Source organism: Leucopleurus acutus, assembly GCF_964270905.1.
Source record: "Leucopleurus acutus genome assembly, chromosome: 17".
NCBI classification, from domain to species: Eukaryota; Metazoa; Chordata; class Mammalia; order Artiodactyla; family Delphinidae; genus Leucopleurus; species Leucopleurus acutus.
The window spans coordinates 82,875,911-82,892,322 of NC_139159.1; the positions used below are offsets into that span (position 1 = coordinate 82,875,911).

The window sequence follows — 16,412 nt, forward strand, 5'->3', positions numbered from 1 at the left end:
AAAGAAACCACATCGTTCACACATTGCTGGTGACCCAGACCACACCAAATGCTGGGCAGGATGCAAAGAAACCACATCGTTCACACATTGCTGGTGACCCAGACCACACCAAATGCTGGGCAGGATGCAAAGAAACCACATCGTTCACACATTGCTGGTGACCCAGAAGAATGGTGCAGCCAACGAGCAGGACAGGGTGGTAGTTGCTTTAAACGCCAAACAAGCAACTACCAGAAGATCCCCAAATTTACTTCTCTGTTTTCCCCAGACAAACTGAAACGTGTCCATAGAAAACATGCATGGCTGTATATGACAGCTTTATTTGTAATATCCCACGACAAGAAACACCCCAGATGTCCTGCAGTGGGTAAACAAGCCATGTAACTTTCTCACCTGGGAGATACTCAGCAGGAAAGAGAGAAAAATGTGACACATGCGCTGACTTAAATGAATATTCAGGGACTTATGCTCAGTGAAAAAAGACAATCTCCCAAGGTTACATACACAGTTTCTTTTATATGCCGTTATACAGGTGACAAACTTTTATAAATGGACATGAAATCAGTATTGCAGGGGCCACTGTCTCCAGATATGGGTGGAAAAGAGGTTCGTGAGTCCATATAAGGGAAATTGCAGTGATGAAACCAATCTTCTTCCTCACTATTGTGAATGGAACTACCCTATTAGTCGTAATACTGTACTATATTTTGCGAGATATTAACAAGTAAAGCACTCGCAGGATCTTTCTGTATTTCCTGCAAGTGCATTTGAATACACAATTATCTCAAAGTAAACGTTCAATGGAAATGAAATATTTAAACAAACATATCATTAATTACATTATTATTTAAATGGCTACAATTAGGAACTCAAGACTTTTGGGGTAAACAAAAAAATGCTCTTTATTAGAGACATGCTTTAAAACAAGGACATGAAAAGATTGAAAATGAAATATAGAAAATGGTATACAATTTGATTGCCCCCCAAAGGACCCTCTTATACACACACACAGGCTGAGTAAATATTAAGACAAGAGCGTTACTTATGTGAAGAGCCACGTTGTGTAGAGGCGAAGGGACAAAATAGCAGAAAGACATTACAATCAAAATCCATACGCACCCCTAACACGGGCTCAAAATACGTACAGAAGATACCTTGGTAGAATTTAGGTACTGTAGACAACTCCATTATCCTATATTTAGTTATCATCAACACTTCCCTCTCCATAGCTTCTAGATGCTGGAGCAAGGAGAAAAAAACATCACAGCGATAGACCTGGATCAATAATCTTTTCCTGAAACGAGCAGACAGCAAATGTTTTCAGCTTTGTAGACCTTCTAGCCTCTGTCACTACTATAAAACATTGTCTTTGTGCGGGTGGAAGCAGCCATACAGGCTAAGTAAACATATGATCGTCCCTGTGTTCCAACCAAGCTTTAATTACAGACACGGTTGGTGGACAGGGTTTGTCCCACACACTCCTGTTTGCCAACCTGTGCTATAGAAGTTCTGAGCAGCCTCATTAACAAACTAGGAAAAATCAGTATACATAACAACAGACCCAGAGATGACCACATACAGCTTTTTACAGGGTCGCATGTGACTCTACAAGCTTGAGTTCATGCCATGACGTAACCCAGCATCAACAAATCTCAAATGATTGACGTTACTTAGAGTTCCTTCTGCACTTCAGTGAAATTAGGCTAGAAATGATTAGTCAAAAGAGAGCCAGGAAATCTCCAACTGCTTACTAATTATTCAGGGCACTTCTAAACCAATTACACAGAAGACAGGCCCCAACAGAAATTGGGAAGTAGTAAGGTCTAAACGATTAAGAAGTTATGACAAGTTGAGAGTGCGGGGAAAGCAGCTGAAAAAGTGCTTAGTGCAAAATATATCACATCACAGGCCTCTGGTAGAAGAGAGGACAGGGTGAAAGTTTCCTCAGCTTCCATTCAAGACGTTAGAAAAAGAAGAGATGGTCCGCTCAGAGAAATGGGGAAGGAAGTATAAAGAGGATAGCAGAATGAACACGAGGTAAATCCACAAAACCAAGGCTGGTATTTTGGAAGGATTCAGGGCATTGGTAACACAGAAGGAGATCACGAAGAAGAAAAATAAAATTCTCATTGCCAATATCAGAAATCGAAAGGGAGGCATCAGTCAGCCCTCATAGACCTTATAAAGAAAATAAGGGGCTGTTATGAGTAGGCTCCCTGTGATAAATGTGAGATTTCTGATGACGACAAAAACTTGGAAAACACTGTTAACCATAACACAATTTGAGAGGGAGGCCGCAATGTCCTTAATATTTTTCAAAAACCCTATGAACCAGAGATTCTATTGAAGTTAAAGTCTTAAAGCAATAGAAGGATACACCAAGCTTATTGATGGTGAGTCCCAACAGAGTAAAGATTAATCTACAAATTCAATGAAATTGCAGTCAGAGTCTCAGCAGGTGGTGTGTGTGTGTGTGCGCGCGTGAAGTTGATTCCAAATGTTCAAGTGTTTATGGAAATGGAAAGGGCTAGGAATAGCCAAGGCAAGCTAGTGGGAGAAGAAAAACGCTGGAGGACTTGCACTGTCAACTACCAAGGGCATTTATATCGTCTCATTTATGAAGACAGTGTGGGATTGGGCTCAGGATTGAAAAATAGACCAACAGAGGAGAAAAGCAAAGTCAGAAAGCACATATATCCAGTTATGGGCTTTCTGACGAAGCTGACCCTGCCCTGGAGTGGGGATAGCATCTTGATTGCCTTGACGAGTGGTGGATACACAAGATAACGTACACAGTATTCACACCACGCAAAAGAAGCAGGTTCAGGACGTTTGTGGATCTCCATAAATACTCAAAAATGAAGTTTTTACAGCGGAAAGTGTAGATGGCTATCTTTATGTCCTTTGGAAAATTAAGAATTTTCAAAACTGAACAAAATTCTGCTGGTCACATAAGAAAAAAATGATAACTGGCATTATGTAAAAATTCACAACGTCTGCCCCTGAGAAGGTACTGATAAGACAGTGAAAATGCGCTCCATAGATGAGGAGAAAGCACTTCAAACACGTATCTGCTAAACGACTCGTATTCCGAATATAGAATGAGCTTCTTCCTACCAATCAGTAACTAAAATAGCAGATCATCCAATAGAAATTTGAGCAAAAGGCATAAAGCCAGTTTACCAGATAGGAAATGTGTATGGGTAATAAGTATAAGAAAAGTTATTGAACACGATTCCTCTTGGTGGAAATCCAACGTGAAAACACAATACGATGACCCCAACGGGAATGACTAAACGTTCAAAGACGACCACACCATGTGTTGGCGAGATTTTGAAGTGTGCGGGACCCTGTGGAGTATAAATAGGTACACTCTGTGGAAATCTCTTCAACAGCCCTGCCAAAGCTGTACTTAAGCACGTCAAAGACCCGGCATTACCACTTCTGGGTACGGAGCTCCTGAAACACTCACAATGCCCCACCTCAAGACAAGGACTGGAATATTCACTGCAGCACCACCTGGGGTAGTTGCAACCAGAAACGGCCCTAATGTCCATCAACAGTAAACTGTGGTTTATATTCATCAATGGCAGGTATGCAACTATGAGAGTGAAGAACATACAGCCATGCACAGAGGCAGTCTCTCAAGGAGAATTTCTTCTACTTGGGGAATCTGGGTCTTTGCTCTTAAGGCCTTCCATGGATTGGATGAGGCCCACCTGCGTTATGGGGGATAATCGGCTGTACCCAAAGTCTCCTGATGAAAAAGCTAATCGCATTTAAAAATATCTTCAGAGCAACATTGAGATTGGTGTTTGGCCAGTGAACTGAACGCCATCGCTTAGCTAAGCTGACACGTGAAATCACCCATCACTCTTGATATTCCACACAAAAGGTATCGTACAATATATGGTCTTTTGTGTCTGGCTTCTTTCACTGGGCATAATATTTGAAGTTTCATCCCTGTTGTAACATGTGTTGTTACCTTGTTTGTTTGTTTGTTTAGATAGCTTTACTGAGATGTAATTCACATACCATGCCATTCACTCATGTATAGAATTCAATAATTGTTAGTATATTCATAGCTATGTCAACCATCACCATAGTCCATTTTAGAATATTTACCTCACTTTGAAAAGAAATCCCATACCTATTCGTGATTATCCCTTTACACTACCCAGGCTCAACCCCCCATCACTAGGCAACCATAAATGTACTTTCTGTTCCTATAGACTTCCCTGTTCTGGACATTTTCTGTGAATGGGATCATATAACCCGGAGTCGATTGTGATTGGCTTCTTCAGCTTGCCTTAGAGCTTTCAAGGTTCATCCACGTTGTGGTGTGTTGCAGTGCTTCCTTTTCCTGGCTAAATAATATTCCACTGTGTGGTTCCTCATTTTGTTTATCCATTTAGCAGCTGAAAGACATTTGGCTTGTTTCCACCTTTGGTCATTATGGGTAATGCTGCTACCATACATGTGAACATCTTTTATGTGGAAATAGGTTTTTACTTCTCTTGGGTGTATGCCTAGTATTGGAGTTGTTGGGTCCTACGATCACTCTCTAACCATTGGAACAATTATCAGGCTATTCCCACAGTGGCTGCACCATTTCACAGCCCCACCAGCAGTGCATGAGGGTTCTGGTTTCTCCACACCCTCACCGGCGCTTGTTATTTTCTGATTTTTTATTCTAGCCATCCCAGTGGGTATGCAGTAGCCCCCCTCTGTGGTTTGATTTGTGTTTCCCTGACGGCTCATGAGGTTGAGTGCCTTTTCATGTGTGTGTTGGTCATTTGTGAGTGCATCTTCCTTGGAGAAATGTCCATTCAAATGACTTGCCCAACTTTAAATTGGGTTGTCTTTTTTTTTTTTTTTTACCCCACCGAGCAGCATGTGGGATCTTAGCTCCCTGACCAGGGATCGAACCCTCGCCCCCTGCTGTGGAAGCACAGAGTCTTAACCACTGGACTGCCAGGGAAGTCCCGTGGATTGTCTTCTTATGACAGAGTTTTGAGTGTTCTTTATACATTCAGAAAACAAGTATCTTATCAGACATATGATTTGCAAATACTTTCTCCCGTTCTGTGGCTTGTCTTTTCACTCTCTTGGAAGTGTCCTTTGAAGACCAAACATTTTTAACTTTGATGAAGCCCAAATTACCTAGCTTTTCTTTTGGCGCTCATGCCCTTGCTGTCATATTTAATATTTTGATTAGGTCTCTGGTGCATTTGAGCTGGTTTTCGTGTAAGGTCTGAGTGAGGTAAAGGTCCAATTTCATGTTCTCCCACGTGGCTATAAAGTTGTCCCAACATCATTCCTTGAAAATATATGCTCCCCGGCGGAGAGTCTTGGTACCTTTGTAAAAAATCAAGTGACCACAGATGTATCACTTCATTTTTGAACACTCAGTTCTCCTCCATTGGTCTGTCTGCCCTTGTGCCAGCACCACCCTGTCTTGATGATTGTGGCTTTGCAGTAAGGTTAGCAATCGGGAAGCTTGAGTCCTCCTACCTTGTCCTTCTTTTTTAAGATTACATTGGCTACATAGGTTCCTTGCATTCCACGTGAATTTTAGAATCAGCTCGGTGGGTGCTAGCTGGTGGCAGCCTTTGGGGAGGGGTGTTAGTCCTGTTGGCAGCAGCCCCTTTGCTGGGGACCTGGGGGGCCTGCATGCTTCTTATTTCAGCGACTGAGGCACTGACGGAACGCTGGACACTCGGCCTCTTCCCCAGCGAATTGCAGAGTCGTCCCAGCTGGGACCTGGAGTCCTTCAGGCTGTCTCTCTGGGGTCAGCTTCCCCAGGACTGTTTCTCCTCTTGCTCCCTGACCTCTGACCCTGCCTCCCCAGGCAGGAGTCCTCTCCCCTGCCTGGCATTTTGGGCGAGCCCAGGTGGAGCTCAGGCCCTGCAGTCACAGGGATGAGGGTTCCAATCCCCACCGACCCGCGGATTAGCCCTGAATCCTGGGACAAAGACCCTTGTTCTATGGGCTCGCATTTTCTGACGGACAAGATAGGATGGTGACAGCCCCTCACTCACAGCCACATCTGGATGGGACGGATACAAAATGTGGATCAGGTAACGCATAAGTGCTCCAGATTGCCAGTGGTTGATACGTTAAAGCCGCACTAGTGTGACTGTGCTGTCATTATCCCTTTAGTGTCGTTGCAGATTTGGGAGCAGCCTGCAGAAGCAGGAGTCCCACCGCTTCCCCAGCTCACACGGCTGTCGCTAAAAAGGCGACTGGGGCTCCTGAGTCTTCCCAGCAGGGAAGCCCGAGGCTGAGGGCACCTGGCCCTGTCCGGGAGCGTCCGGAGCTGGAGATAAAGGGCCTCGGCACATGCTGGGGGTTCGGAGGGGCTGGTTCCGAAAGCTGAGGAAGAGCACACATCACAGCAGGGAAGCGTCTCCGGAAATGCTCTAAGTACCTCAGTGCTGAGGCCTGCGGGGCTCCTCCACCCGCACTCACAGGATCTGTGCCCTTGGGCCTCTCCACAGTCAGTGATTAATCGAATGTAGCCATGCGTTGTATCAGCTTCTGTGCTCGCACTCCCACTTTAAATCCCACATCTTCTCTCTAGGGTCCACGTTCCTTCCGTTGAAGCAAATTCTGGGTAGCTCTTTCGGTGAAGGTCTGTGACTAGCGAACTGCTTTTGTCACTCACCTTTTCTTTAAAATGTTTCATTTAACCAGTATTCTTGAATGGACGTTGAGCTGATTTAAATCCGCTGTGGATGGCCATTTCCCTACACACCGCGAGTATATTGTTCTGATGCTTTCTGACATCTAATGGTGTTGTCACGACACATCTATTGGACGCTTGCCTTTGATTTCCAGAGGCTTTCTGATACTTCTCCTCACTGTTAATGTGCCGCTTAAAATACAGTAGAATACAGGTTTATACTATGGTTGTGTGTCTGTCTGGGGCTGTGGGTGTATCTGCGAGAATGTGTGAGCCCGTCCACATCCTGGTGTAACTCTGGGACTTGCCTTTTTAGTTAACACATGGTGACTATCATCCTATACAAATGCTCGCACACGGACCTCACTTTTTCATTTCACTGATGGTTAGGCTTCTAATGAACAGACACATCGAAAGTTAGCAATCCTTTTACTGAAAGAAAATTACATTGCATCCATTTTTGACATTATGAAAATTATTGAAATAAGTATCCATTTCTGTAGTTTAGACTCATAGGATATAATCCCACTGAGGTCAAGGACTTGTCTTTGTCGCTACTATATAGCACAGTGCCTGACACGTAGAAGGTAGTGAATGAAAGCGGGTACAGCCATTTTAAACTTTGGCTAGCAATCCTACCATTGTCCCACATTCTACCAAGCGCGTACAACCACCAACCAGTAATTCTAGGACCTCTCCTGCAAGGCAGGCAACTCTTTCCACAAGAAAGCTGAAAACCATTTTGCAGAGATTTGATTGACAATTATGGGGATGCCCGGTCCTCCCCCCGGGGCAGCCACCGACTGCCTATTTAAATGTGCCACTGAAGGTCTTCAGGTTCGAGCAAAGGGACGGAGCTGATGCTCTGAAAATCCTCCCACTCCGTTAGCTCTACAGAATCAAAAACATGTCAAACGTGCATTTCTGGGCTGGCAGAAAGGACAGGACCTCTTCAGGATCCTGAAACAAGGAGGGACCTGGGCCAGGGAGGAGGGAGCACAGAAGCCAGTACACAGCAGCCACCAGGGGAGGGCTGGGCACAAGACACCAAGTCTAGTGATCCGGTGGCCCCAGTTAGTGGGGGGAAAGGACGAGAGGCCTAAGACACGAGTAAGATTAGAAATTGCAATCAGAACCCGACGGAAAGGCAAGACTTTGAAAACACTACAACAACGCTGAAGATGCAGCCTGGAAACCTGCCGCCTAACACCGTGGGGAGGCGAGGAAGAGGCCTAGCTTCCTGAGGCTGGGATGGAGGGCGATATGCGCTCCAGCTGAGAACTGAGACCAGGCCCCCACGGTGGGTTAGGATTTATGTTACTCGTGCCTCAGAGGAAACCCCAGGCTGTGTAATTAATACAAAGAGTGGCCCTGGGAAAGTGATAACCCTTGGGCAACTGGAGGACACAGCCTCAAACCAGGCCCCAGCGGCACACGGAACATGGAAGATGTTCCAGGTCTTGGCATCGGGCTTCTTAAAGGCAATACTATTTCTACCTTGAAAGATGTGAAGAGGCATAAGAATTATGGCGATTACACAGTAGACTGTTGAGATAACCTGGAAGACTTTTAGAAAGAGCCAGATGGACACTCACACTGGAAAGGCATGGGAAATTCCAAGCAGGATAAGGAAAAAGAGACTCCTACGTAGGCTTGATACGGGAAAACTGGAGAAACACGGAAAACCAAGAGACGATCTTGAAAGCATCCCGAGATGCTTTAACTTGGAGATTGTCTCCAAGATGTGCACGATCACTCCCAAGCCAAGGCCCTTCAACGGGAAGGAGCTGCGCTGAGGGCCTTAGAGATGGGACTGGCATCCCGGCTTCGGTGGTACCCCTGCCAAGGATGCGCTGTGAGACTCTAGCAGGTGAATGAACTCAGTTTCCTCGCCTGCAAAATGGGGACGAGCACAGTGGGTGCCTCTCAGGGCTGCCGTGAAGCTCAAGCAAACACACGTGCCAAGCTTCGCAGAATGACACACCTTGACCCCAGGGTAACGAGGTTTTCATTCCCTTCCTGCCGTCACACACCGTCCACTCACCGCAGAGCAGGGCCACAAACAAGGAGACAACTCCTGAGCAGTGGGAAGAGAAATCCGCGTTTATTCAGTGCCGGTCGAGCCAGAAAGCCGGGTACTTTCCGAGCACCGGTCTCCCTGTGTGCCCTTGAGGCCCGCTGCAATGGTAATTATACAGAATTCCCAGAGGAAAAGCTTGCGCCTCGGAGGGATTGAGGGCTGGGCCCACGTGGGAAAGCCAGGGCTCCAGCTTGTGCCTGTGCAACCACAGAGTCTGGAGCGTCCTCTCTTCTCCATGATTCTCCAAGTCCCCCTCCACAGCGAAGACCCACTGATGGCAGCAGGCCTCTTCCGCCGTGGGTGGAGTGGAGTGGCGAGGGGTGTGCAAGCCCTTGTTCTCCTCCAGGGATCTTGGCACCGAACAGATGCCATTGGGGTGGCTCAGTGCCAGCAGGGCCGGTGCAGCCAGAAACACAACTCCTCCTGCCCTACTGCCTCGCCGGGACTGAGGACCTGCTTCTCACCAGACGAGGTGGGAGTGGGGAGGGAGGGAGAGTGGAGAGGCCCCAGCACCCCCTCTTGCCTCTGGGCCCCCTTTCTTCCTGGGGGTGTCACCTGACCCCAGGTGGCATGGGACAGACACGCTCCTGCCAACTAGGGGACCCCGGCTGGCTCTCAGTTGTTCAAAGCCTCTTCCACCCATGAGGTTAGGGTGGCTGCTCTGCTCTGGGGCACGGGGCACTGCACGAGGGCAGTGGGGCCCTCCAGACCGGCTCCCCTAAAGGGAGCACGAGATGGCCCCACGCCCTCCTCTAGAGGCTTCTCTGTGGTCCCCGAACTCCTGCCGGAGGCGGTCAACATCCCTCCTGCTGTCCGATGCATACCATTGACCCAGATGTCCAAGTTGGCTCTTTGGTAGCTACCCTTCTAGTAAACATGACTGCTGACCTGCCTATGCAGGCCCTCGGCTGGGCACTTCAGCCACAATCCCAGAGGGCTGGCACTGCCAGGAGGAGCCCCTGCAGGCTGAGTGGAGCAGGTAGATGGACAGCTAGCGACCCAGCTTGAAGGGCAAGTCCACGCCAGAGCACTGCAGACAAAAGGGACGGCATTGGAAATGGTACCGAGCAGGACAGGGGACGCCCAAGTTGTCATCTCTTGCGTGGGGGCAGAGTTTAGCACAGAGGGCATAGAGACTGGACAGGGCAGCAGAGGGCGGCGTCTGAGGCCCCTTTGCTTGGATGGACACACAGGGAGCCTGGAGCTGGGGCAACAGGGGCTCCAAGGCCCTCAGACGGTGCTCCTTGCAGGACAGGGCCCTGGTGGGACCGGGCACATGGCCAGGACCTGCGACCAAGTTCCATCCCCGGCTCTGCTCGGGCCTTGCTGCACAGGCTGGCAAGCCCTGACCCTCGGAGGGCTGGGCTGTTCCATTTGTGCAACGCGCTGCCTGGACTGTGGTGTGGCTCAGGAAGCAGGGCCCATGGGAGAAAAGAGGGGTGGCCTGGGGTCAGGCAGAGGGAGCTTGTGGTGTGACTAGCCCGACCGAGTGGCGACGTGACTAGCTGATGGCCCGGAAGGTGAGGAGGGGGAGGGTAGAGGGCATCAACACGAAGCGGTAGATCATCTTTACGTCCTCTTGCACCAGCGTCTCCACCAGGAAGTTTTTCAGCACCTAGGACAGAGGCACGGGTTCTGCCTGGCCGGCCTCCGCTGCCTTCCAGGGCCCTGAGGGTAGGTGCCCCAGGAGCAGAAGCCTGAGGTTCCCCACGAGGCTGCCCGCCCAGACCCCACCCAGGCCCACTCACGTGGTGCAGCAGAAGCAGCATCTCCACCTCTGCCAGGCGCCGCCCCAGGCACTGGCGCACGCCAAAGCCAAAGGCCAGGTGTGGGAACCTGGTACCAGAGGCTCGGCTGTCCAGCCAGCGCTGGGGCTGATAGCGCTCGGGCCTGGTGAACATGGCGGGGTTTCGACCCAGGGAGTACAGGAGCACCTTCACCAATGTCTGCAGACAGGTGGGGAGGGGCAGGGTCAGATGCCCTGCGGGTGAAGGCCAGAGGGCGGGGTGTCTGGCAGGGGAGCCCTGCGGCCTCACTCACCCCGGCCGGGATGTGATAGTTCTGCAGCACCAAGTCTGAGCTCACCTGTCGCTCCAAGAAGACACCCACGGGGTACAGCCTGTGCACAGGGGCGGCCAACAGGGTCCTCAGCTGCGACAGGGCCCTCGCTTCCCTTCTGCAGCCTCCCTAGCCCAGCGCCCACGGCCCGAGGGCAGCTCCCCCAGCGCCCTCACAGCTCGCTCCTGGCACTGGGAAGCCCGAATCCCGAGGAGCTGCTTCCTTGCCTCTCCTGAGTCAGCCAAAGCTGCCCCGGCCTGAGCAGCCCCGGGCCAATGAGGACACGACCGACGATGGTCCCGGGACACTGAGGTGGGACCCCAGAGGAAGAGGCACCCCCATCCCTTTAGGGAGAGGAAGAGGAGGCGCAGGGGGATGTAGCCTTGGGCCAAGCTGCTGACCAGCAGCCCCAGGATCTGCCTGCAAGCCGCGGCGAGCGGGCTGTCCCGACGGCGGGGCCAGGGCCGCGGGGGGGAGCCCAGGTCTAGCGCGCCTACCTCAAGGTCTCCTTGAGGGCCGCCCGCAGCAGGGGCAGCTCCGTGGTCACCCTCTGGGGACTTTCTGAGACCCTGGCCTCGGCCACCAGGCTCTCCTGGCGCAGGGCCTGCTGCACTTCCGGGTTCCGAGCCAGTTCAAAGAGAGTCATCAACAAGGGGAAGGCCGTCTGCAGGAGCCACGGGGCCAGGGCTCAGACCCGGGCACAGGCTGCACCCCTCCACCCCCAGGGCGCCCCTCCCAGAAAGATGGCCGCCGTCCCCTGGGGCAGGGGACCTGCGTGCCTGGAGATGACAAAGCCCAGAGAGCTGACCGTCAAGATCCTGAAGCCACCTTGTCTGCTTCCCCCGAATCCCTCGGGGAGGGTGTCCCCAACCTCAGAGAAGACCCGGGCCTCCTGCAGCCGCTTCAGAGCCTGGCTCGCGCCCTCCTCTGGGCCCAGGAGGTGCCCACTCTTGCCATCTATTCAGCGGGGAGGGTTCCGGAGCCCCGGGCCATCCGCTCCCCGTGGGTCACCTCCCTGGCCAGCCACAGGCAGGTCCGAACACGGGGTCCTGACATGAACCAGCCACCCCGGGCCCCAACTGCTTCCTCCTCCTGGATCATCTCCATGTGCAGGGAGAGGTGTCCACCAGCCCAGCCTGAGATCTGGGAGGCTGAATATCTCCTAAATGCCGTCCCCAAGGCAGCGCGCCCCTGGCATCTCCTGATATGCAGATACGGCTCCCTGTTGCTCCGTCAGCTTTAGTCCGCGCTCTGCCCTGTGGCCCGAGAGGGAGCAGGAGTCTGAGCGAGACACTCCCTACACTGGTTCCCTCTAGCCTTGGATACAGGCCCGGTGCCCAAAGCCCCTCCTGACAGGGGCCCTGACCCTGTCTGCCCTCCTCTGCCCACGTGCCCTGTTCCCCCCGCTCAGCCTCACAGCCTTCCTTGCTGTCCGCTCTTGCAGGCCCTGGCCTGCTGCCCTCCCAGCCTCCTCTTCTTGGCCTGTCTAACTTCTGTGTGGTCCTTCCACACCCAGCGCAAAGGCCTCCTTCTCCAGGAAGCCTTCCCAGAGCTACGTCCTGAGGCACAGGCCCTGCCCTGGGCTCTCTCACCTTGTGGTGGCATCACAGCCCCTGCTCAGGGAGTGTCTGCCCCAGGGGTCTGTGCCTCTGCTCAGGATCCTGGGTGCCTAGCAGGCGCTCAGAGATGCTGGCGGATGCAGGTTCGGTCCAGAGACAGGCAGCTTCGGCTACGCTCACACCCCGGGGCCCACCCTGCCCACTGTGCCGTGTTGCCAGCCACCTGCTGTCCCGCCCACACACTGGAGCCCCTTGCTGTCCCTCCCATCAGTCTGTCACTGCCAAAGGATCTTGAGTGAGAGCCAAAGGTACTCTGTCCCTGGGAAAGGTCCCCTGTGTGGGCCTCCAGCCGCGCCTCGGCCCTTCCCCCCCACCCCCCCACCCCAGGACCTAGATGGTCCCCGGGGTCTCTGCTGCTGCATGTCCCTGGGCCTCGTCCACTCTGCACTCTGCCTGGAGCGTGGTTTCCCACGAGAGTAACCACAGACTCCTGCCTTTGAGGCCTGGCTCCCGTGCTACCCCTTCTCAGTTGGGAAGCTGGAGCCGTAGACTGGGGAGGGGCCTGGAGGAGACGTTTGCCATGGGAGGGGGCAGCCTGGAGGCAGAAGGGCTCCCTGTTCCATGGGAAGGGCTGGGTGCTGGCCTGACCGTGTCCACGCTCCCAGCAGTGAGGTCGATAGAGTTGGCCTTGATGGTGTCCAGGGTCATGTCCGCACGCATCAGCAGCTCCGCCACGATGCCGCTGTAGTGCCACGGGTGGCCGAGGGCCAGCTCCTGATATATTCTCCGGATGGCTCTGTTGGCTGTGGGACACACAGAGACAGAGGCCCTGGGTCTGGTGCTGGGAAGCACTTTTTTTGTCATCCTCCTACCCTTCAGCCCTCAATACCCCCAGGTCTCCGTGTCCTACCCCCATTCTCGGAACAGCCCAGTCCAGCCTCACTGCCAGCTCTCTTGGGGACCATGAAGGAGCCACAGGTCCCTCCTGTGGCCTCCGTTCTCCCCAGACTGTGGTGCGTGGAGGGGGCCCTGGGGTCCCTGGCCGCAGCACTGCCCGACCCCCCGCCCTCACCGTACTGGAAGATGTAGTCCCAGGCCTCAAAGTGCTCGTTCCACACGCTGGCGCTCGTCCAGCGAGACAGGCTCCTGGGCACGAACATGAGCTGCACGGTGGACTTGAACATGGCCTCCAGAGCGTGGATAAAGTTCAGGCTGTCAGGATTCGGGTGCTGGGCAAAGAGGCCCAGCTGCTCTCCGTAAAGGACTAAGTGGCTGGCTGCGGGGAGGAGGGGGTTCCTGAGCCCGAGGCAGCGCAGGGCCTCACGACCACCTGTCCCTGGCCCTCCCTGACCCCGCCCCAGCCCGCTCCGGTGGCGAGCCCACACCTTCGATGGCGTAGTGGAAGATGCTGGGCCTGATGTCCAGGGTCAGACTCCCTCGGGCATTCTGCACCACCCTCGCCTTCAGGACCCGGCAGAAATCCCTGGCCACCCGATCCACCAAGGGCGTGTACTTCTGCACAGCCTGCAGCGACAGCACGTCTGGGTTCAGCCGCAGTCGGTCCAAACGCCACTGGGGTCCGTTTCTGTCGAGCAGGGAGCGGGGCATCAGGGCGTCCAGAGTCAGCAGCTGGCCGCGGCCCTGTACCCCACCTTCCCTTCCCCAGAGGGAAGCGGGCGAGGCGGGGAGCTGCCTGTTGGCTCCTAGGGGGCCGTGGCCCTGTACCCCACCTTCCTTTCCCCAGAGGGAAGCGGGCGAGGCGGGGGCCGCCTGCTGGCTCCTAGGGGGCCGGCTGCCCGCGTTTGGGCCTCGGCGGCAGCTCTTCCTCGGGGCAGCCTCGTGCGCTTCGCCCAGGGGAGACAGGGGCCTCTGCCTGAGCCTGCTGCGGGGGTTCGTGCAAACTGGCAGGCCCCGCGCCTGGCACACCCGTCTCCCCCCCGGGCCCTCTCTGGGGCTGAGGCTTTTGCTGTGAGGAAGGGGGCTGAGCCCCCAGGCAGGCCTGGCCCAGCTTTGCTCTCATCACACCCCAGAGTGGGCGAGGCCCCTGGAGACCTTCATCTCCCGGCTCCTGCGATGCTGCCTCTGTGCCAGCCCCACCGCCCCCTCCCTGCAGAGCCTCCTGCTGCAATGTGGCAGGAATCAAGTCGTGTCTCTCCTAATACACCCACGCAGAGCCCGGTGCCGACGGGGCGCTGCCTGCAGGGCCTCCAGGGGGGCCCTGACCTGGACGAGGGGAGAAGTCCAACCCACACGCAAGCGCCTCGGAGGCCTGTGCAGGTGCGGGACTCCCCGACAGCAGGCATCATCCTTCTTCCTCTGACCCTGCAGGAAGGGGCCGGGCTCCCCTCCCCCGCCCCAGGGCACACACAACCCCCAGCGGATGGGCACGACCTGCATCTGGAGCCAGTGGTCACCCTCTCTCCACCCACCCGGATGGTTCCCGGGCAGGCGTGCTTCGGGGTCTTCCCTGGCTGGCCTCCTCTCTGCACCCAGGCTGCCCGCCCCCTCCGTGCGCATCCCCACTCGCCCGCACAGCAAGAACACGCCACACGTGAGGCCACGATCCTGTCGGTAGGCCAGCCAGGGCTCCAGGAACATCCGCCGGGGGTGAGGGCTCTCCACCTGCTGCAGCCGCTCCACGTCCTCGGGCAGCATCACAAACACCATGTGTCTCCCTCCCACGTCATACCTGTGGGACAAAGCTCCCAGCCCTGCCATGGCGCCGTGTCCTCCCCGGGGCCCCACTCAGCAGAACCAGTCCGCCGCTGGCCCGGAGCGGGTCGTCCCTCCCGCCGCCTCACTGAAGCCTCCCCTCCTCTGGGGTCTGCGTTCTGTGCTCCCAGCCCCGAGCCATGCACGGCCCCGTGCTCAAGAAGGCTGCAGTCTGCAGTAGCAAAGGCACAGACCTGCCCCGCTGATTCCCTCCCTGCCCCTCACCCCCACTCCCCAGGCGCCCCTGCGTCTAGCAGGGACTCAGCTGCCAGTAGGGACAGAAAGTTAGGGTGCTCTCGCCAAGGTGGGCAGGGAGAGCTTTACCTGAAAATGGGCCCCAGCTCCTGGAAGGTCTGATGCATGTCCAGGTGTATGTTCTCAGAGCCCTGCTCCTTCCAGATCTGAAGCACCCGCATCCACTTGTGGCCGGGACACCGGGGCACGGCTTCGAAGGGCAGCACCGCCTTGGGGGTCGGAGTGGCTCTGGTGCCCAGTGTGCGTGCCCTGTGCAGGGACAGCCAGGGCCCTGCCATCCACACTCTGGCCTTTGCCCACAGCGCCATCCTGCTGCGCCCCCGCCCCCTTCAGCCCCATCCTTTTATCTCCCCGGGCTCGCTGGGCCGGCCGACTGGATCACGTCAGAGGAGAAAGTGTCCCTGGGCCAGACCAGCGGTCAGGGCTGGAGGCCTCCAGCGGGGGAGGAAAGAGACGGACGGGCGCCGAGTCCGGCAGTGACGCAGGCCTGCTCGGGGGTGGCTGTAGAGAGCAGGGACAGGGTCTGGAGCAGGGACCCGATGGGGTGGGGCTGAGGGAAAGAGGCCTCCCTCCCCATCCAGTGAGGGAAAGAAGCAAGATGGATAGGTGCCTTATCTTAGCAAGGGATGAAAGGGGGCCTTGGGTATTTTCTACGAGGACCAGAGCGGGAGCAGTGCCGAGGGCTTTGCTCTAGTTTCTTGAGGCCGCATGTGTTTTGTCCACTCTTCCCCAGGCCCTGTGCTGGGTCCAGGGAGTGGAGGCAGGAGCCAGCAAGGGAGTCTCCCAGTCTCATGGGGGCAGAGAGGGGGCTGCAAAGACACCACTGGCGGTGGCACTGGGACTGCCAGGGCACTGATGTGGCCGAGGCCCTGTCTGTCTGGGCTTGCTGGTCCCACTGAGGAGCAGAGAGCACCTAGAAGACGGGGTCACTGGGGGGGTGGACTGCAAGGCCCTCCTCAGGCAGGAGGGTGAAAGGTCCCCGCCTCCCCCCACGGGGCCTGTGCTCGGGGCCCGCAGCCTCCTTTCCCCCCGGAACCCGTGCTCCCGGCGTGGGCAGAGTCTA

The 16,412-nt window shown here is 54.8% G+C and overlaps 1 protein-coding gene across 1 annotated transcript; it reads right to left on the minus strand.

Annotated features, from left to right (window-relative positions):
- Positions 1–10,266: 10,266 nt before the first annotated feature.
- Positions 10,267–15,657, minus strand: LOC309974318 (cytochrome P450 11B1, mitochondrial; the record flags this gene model as incomplete). Its single annotated transcript, XM_082858920.1, has 9 exons — positions 10,267–10,380; positions 10,514–10,711; positions 10,806–10,884; positions 11,321–11,487; positions 13,031–13,185; positions 13,455–13,658; positions 13,768–13,967; positions 14,916–15,071; positions 15,419–15,657. 9 exons carry the CDS (start codon positions 15,655–15,657, stop codon positions 10,267–10,269), a joined length of 1,512 nt encoding a protein of 503 aa, XP_082715046.1.
- Positions 15,658–16,412: the final 755 nt, after the last annotated feature.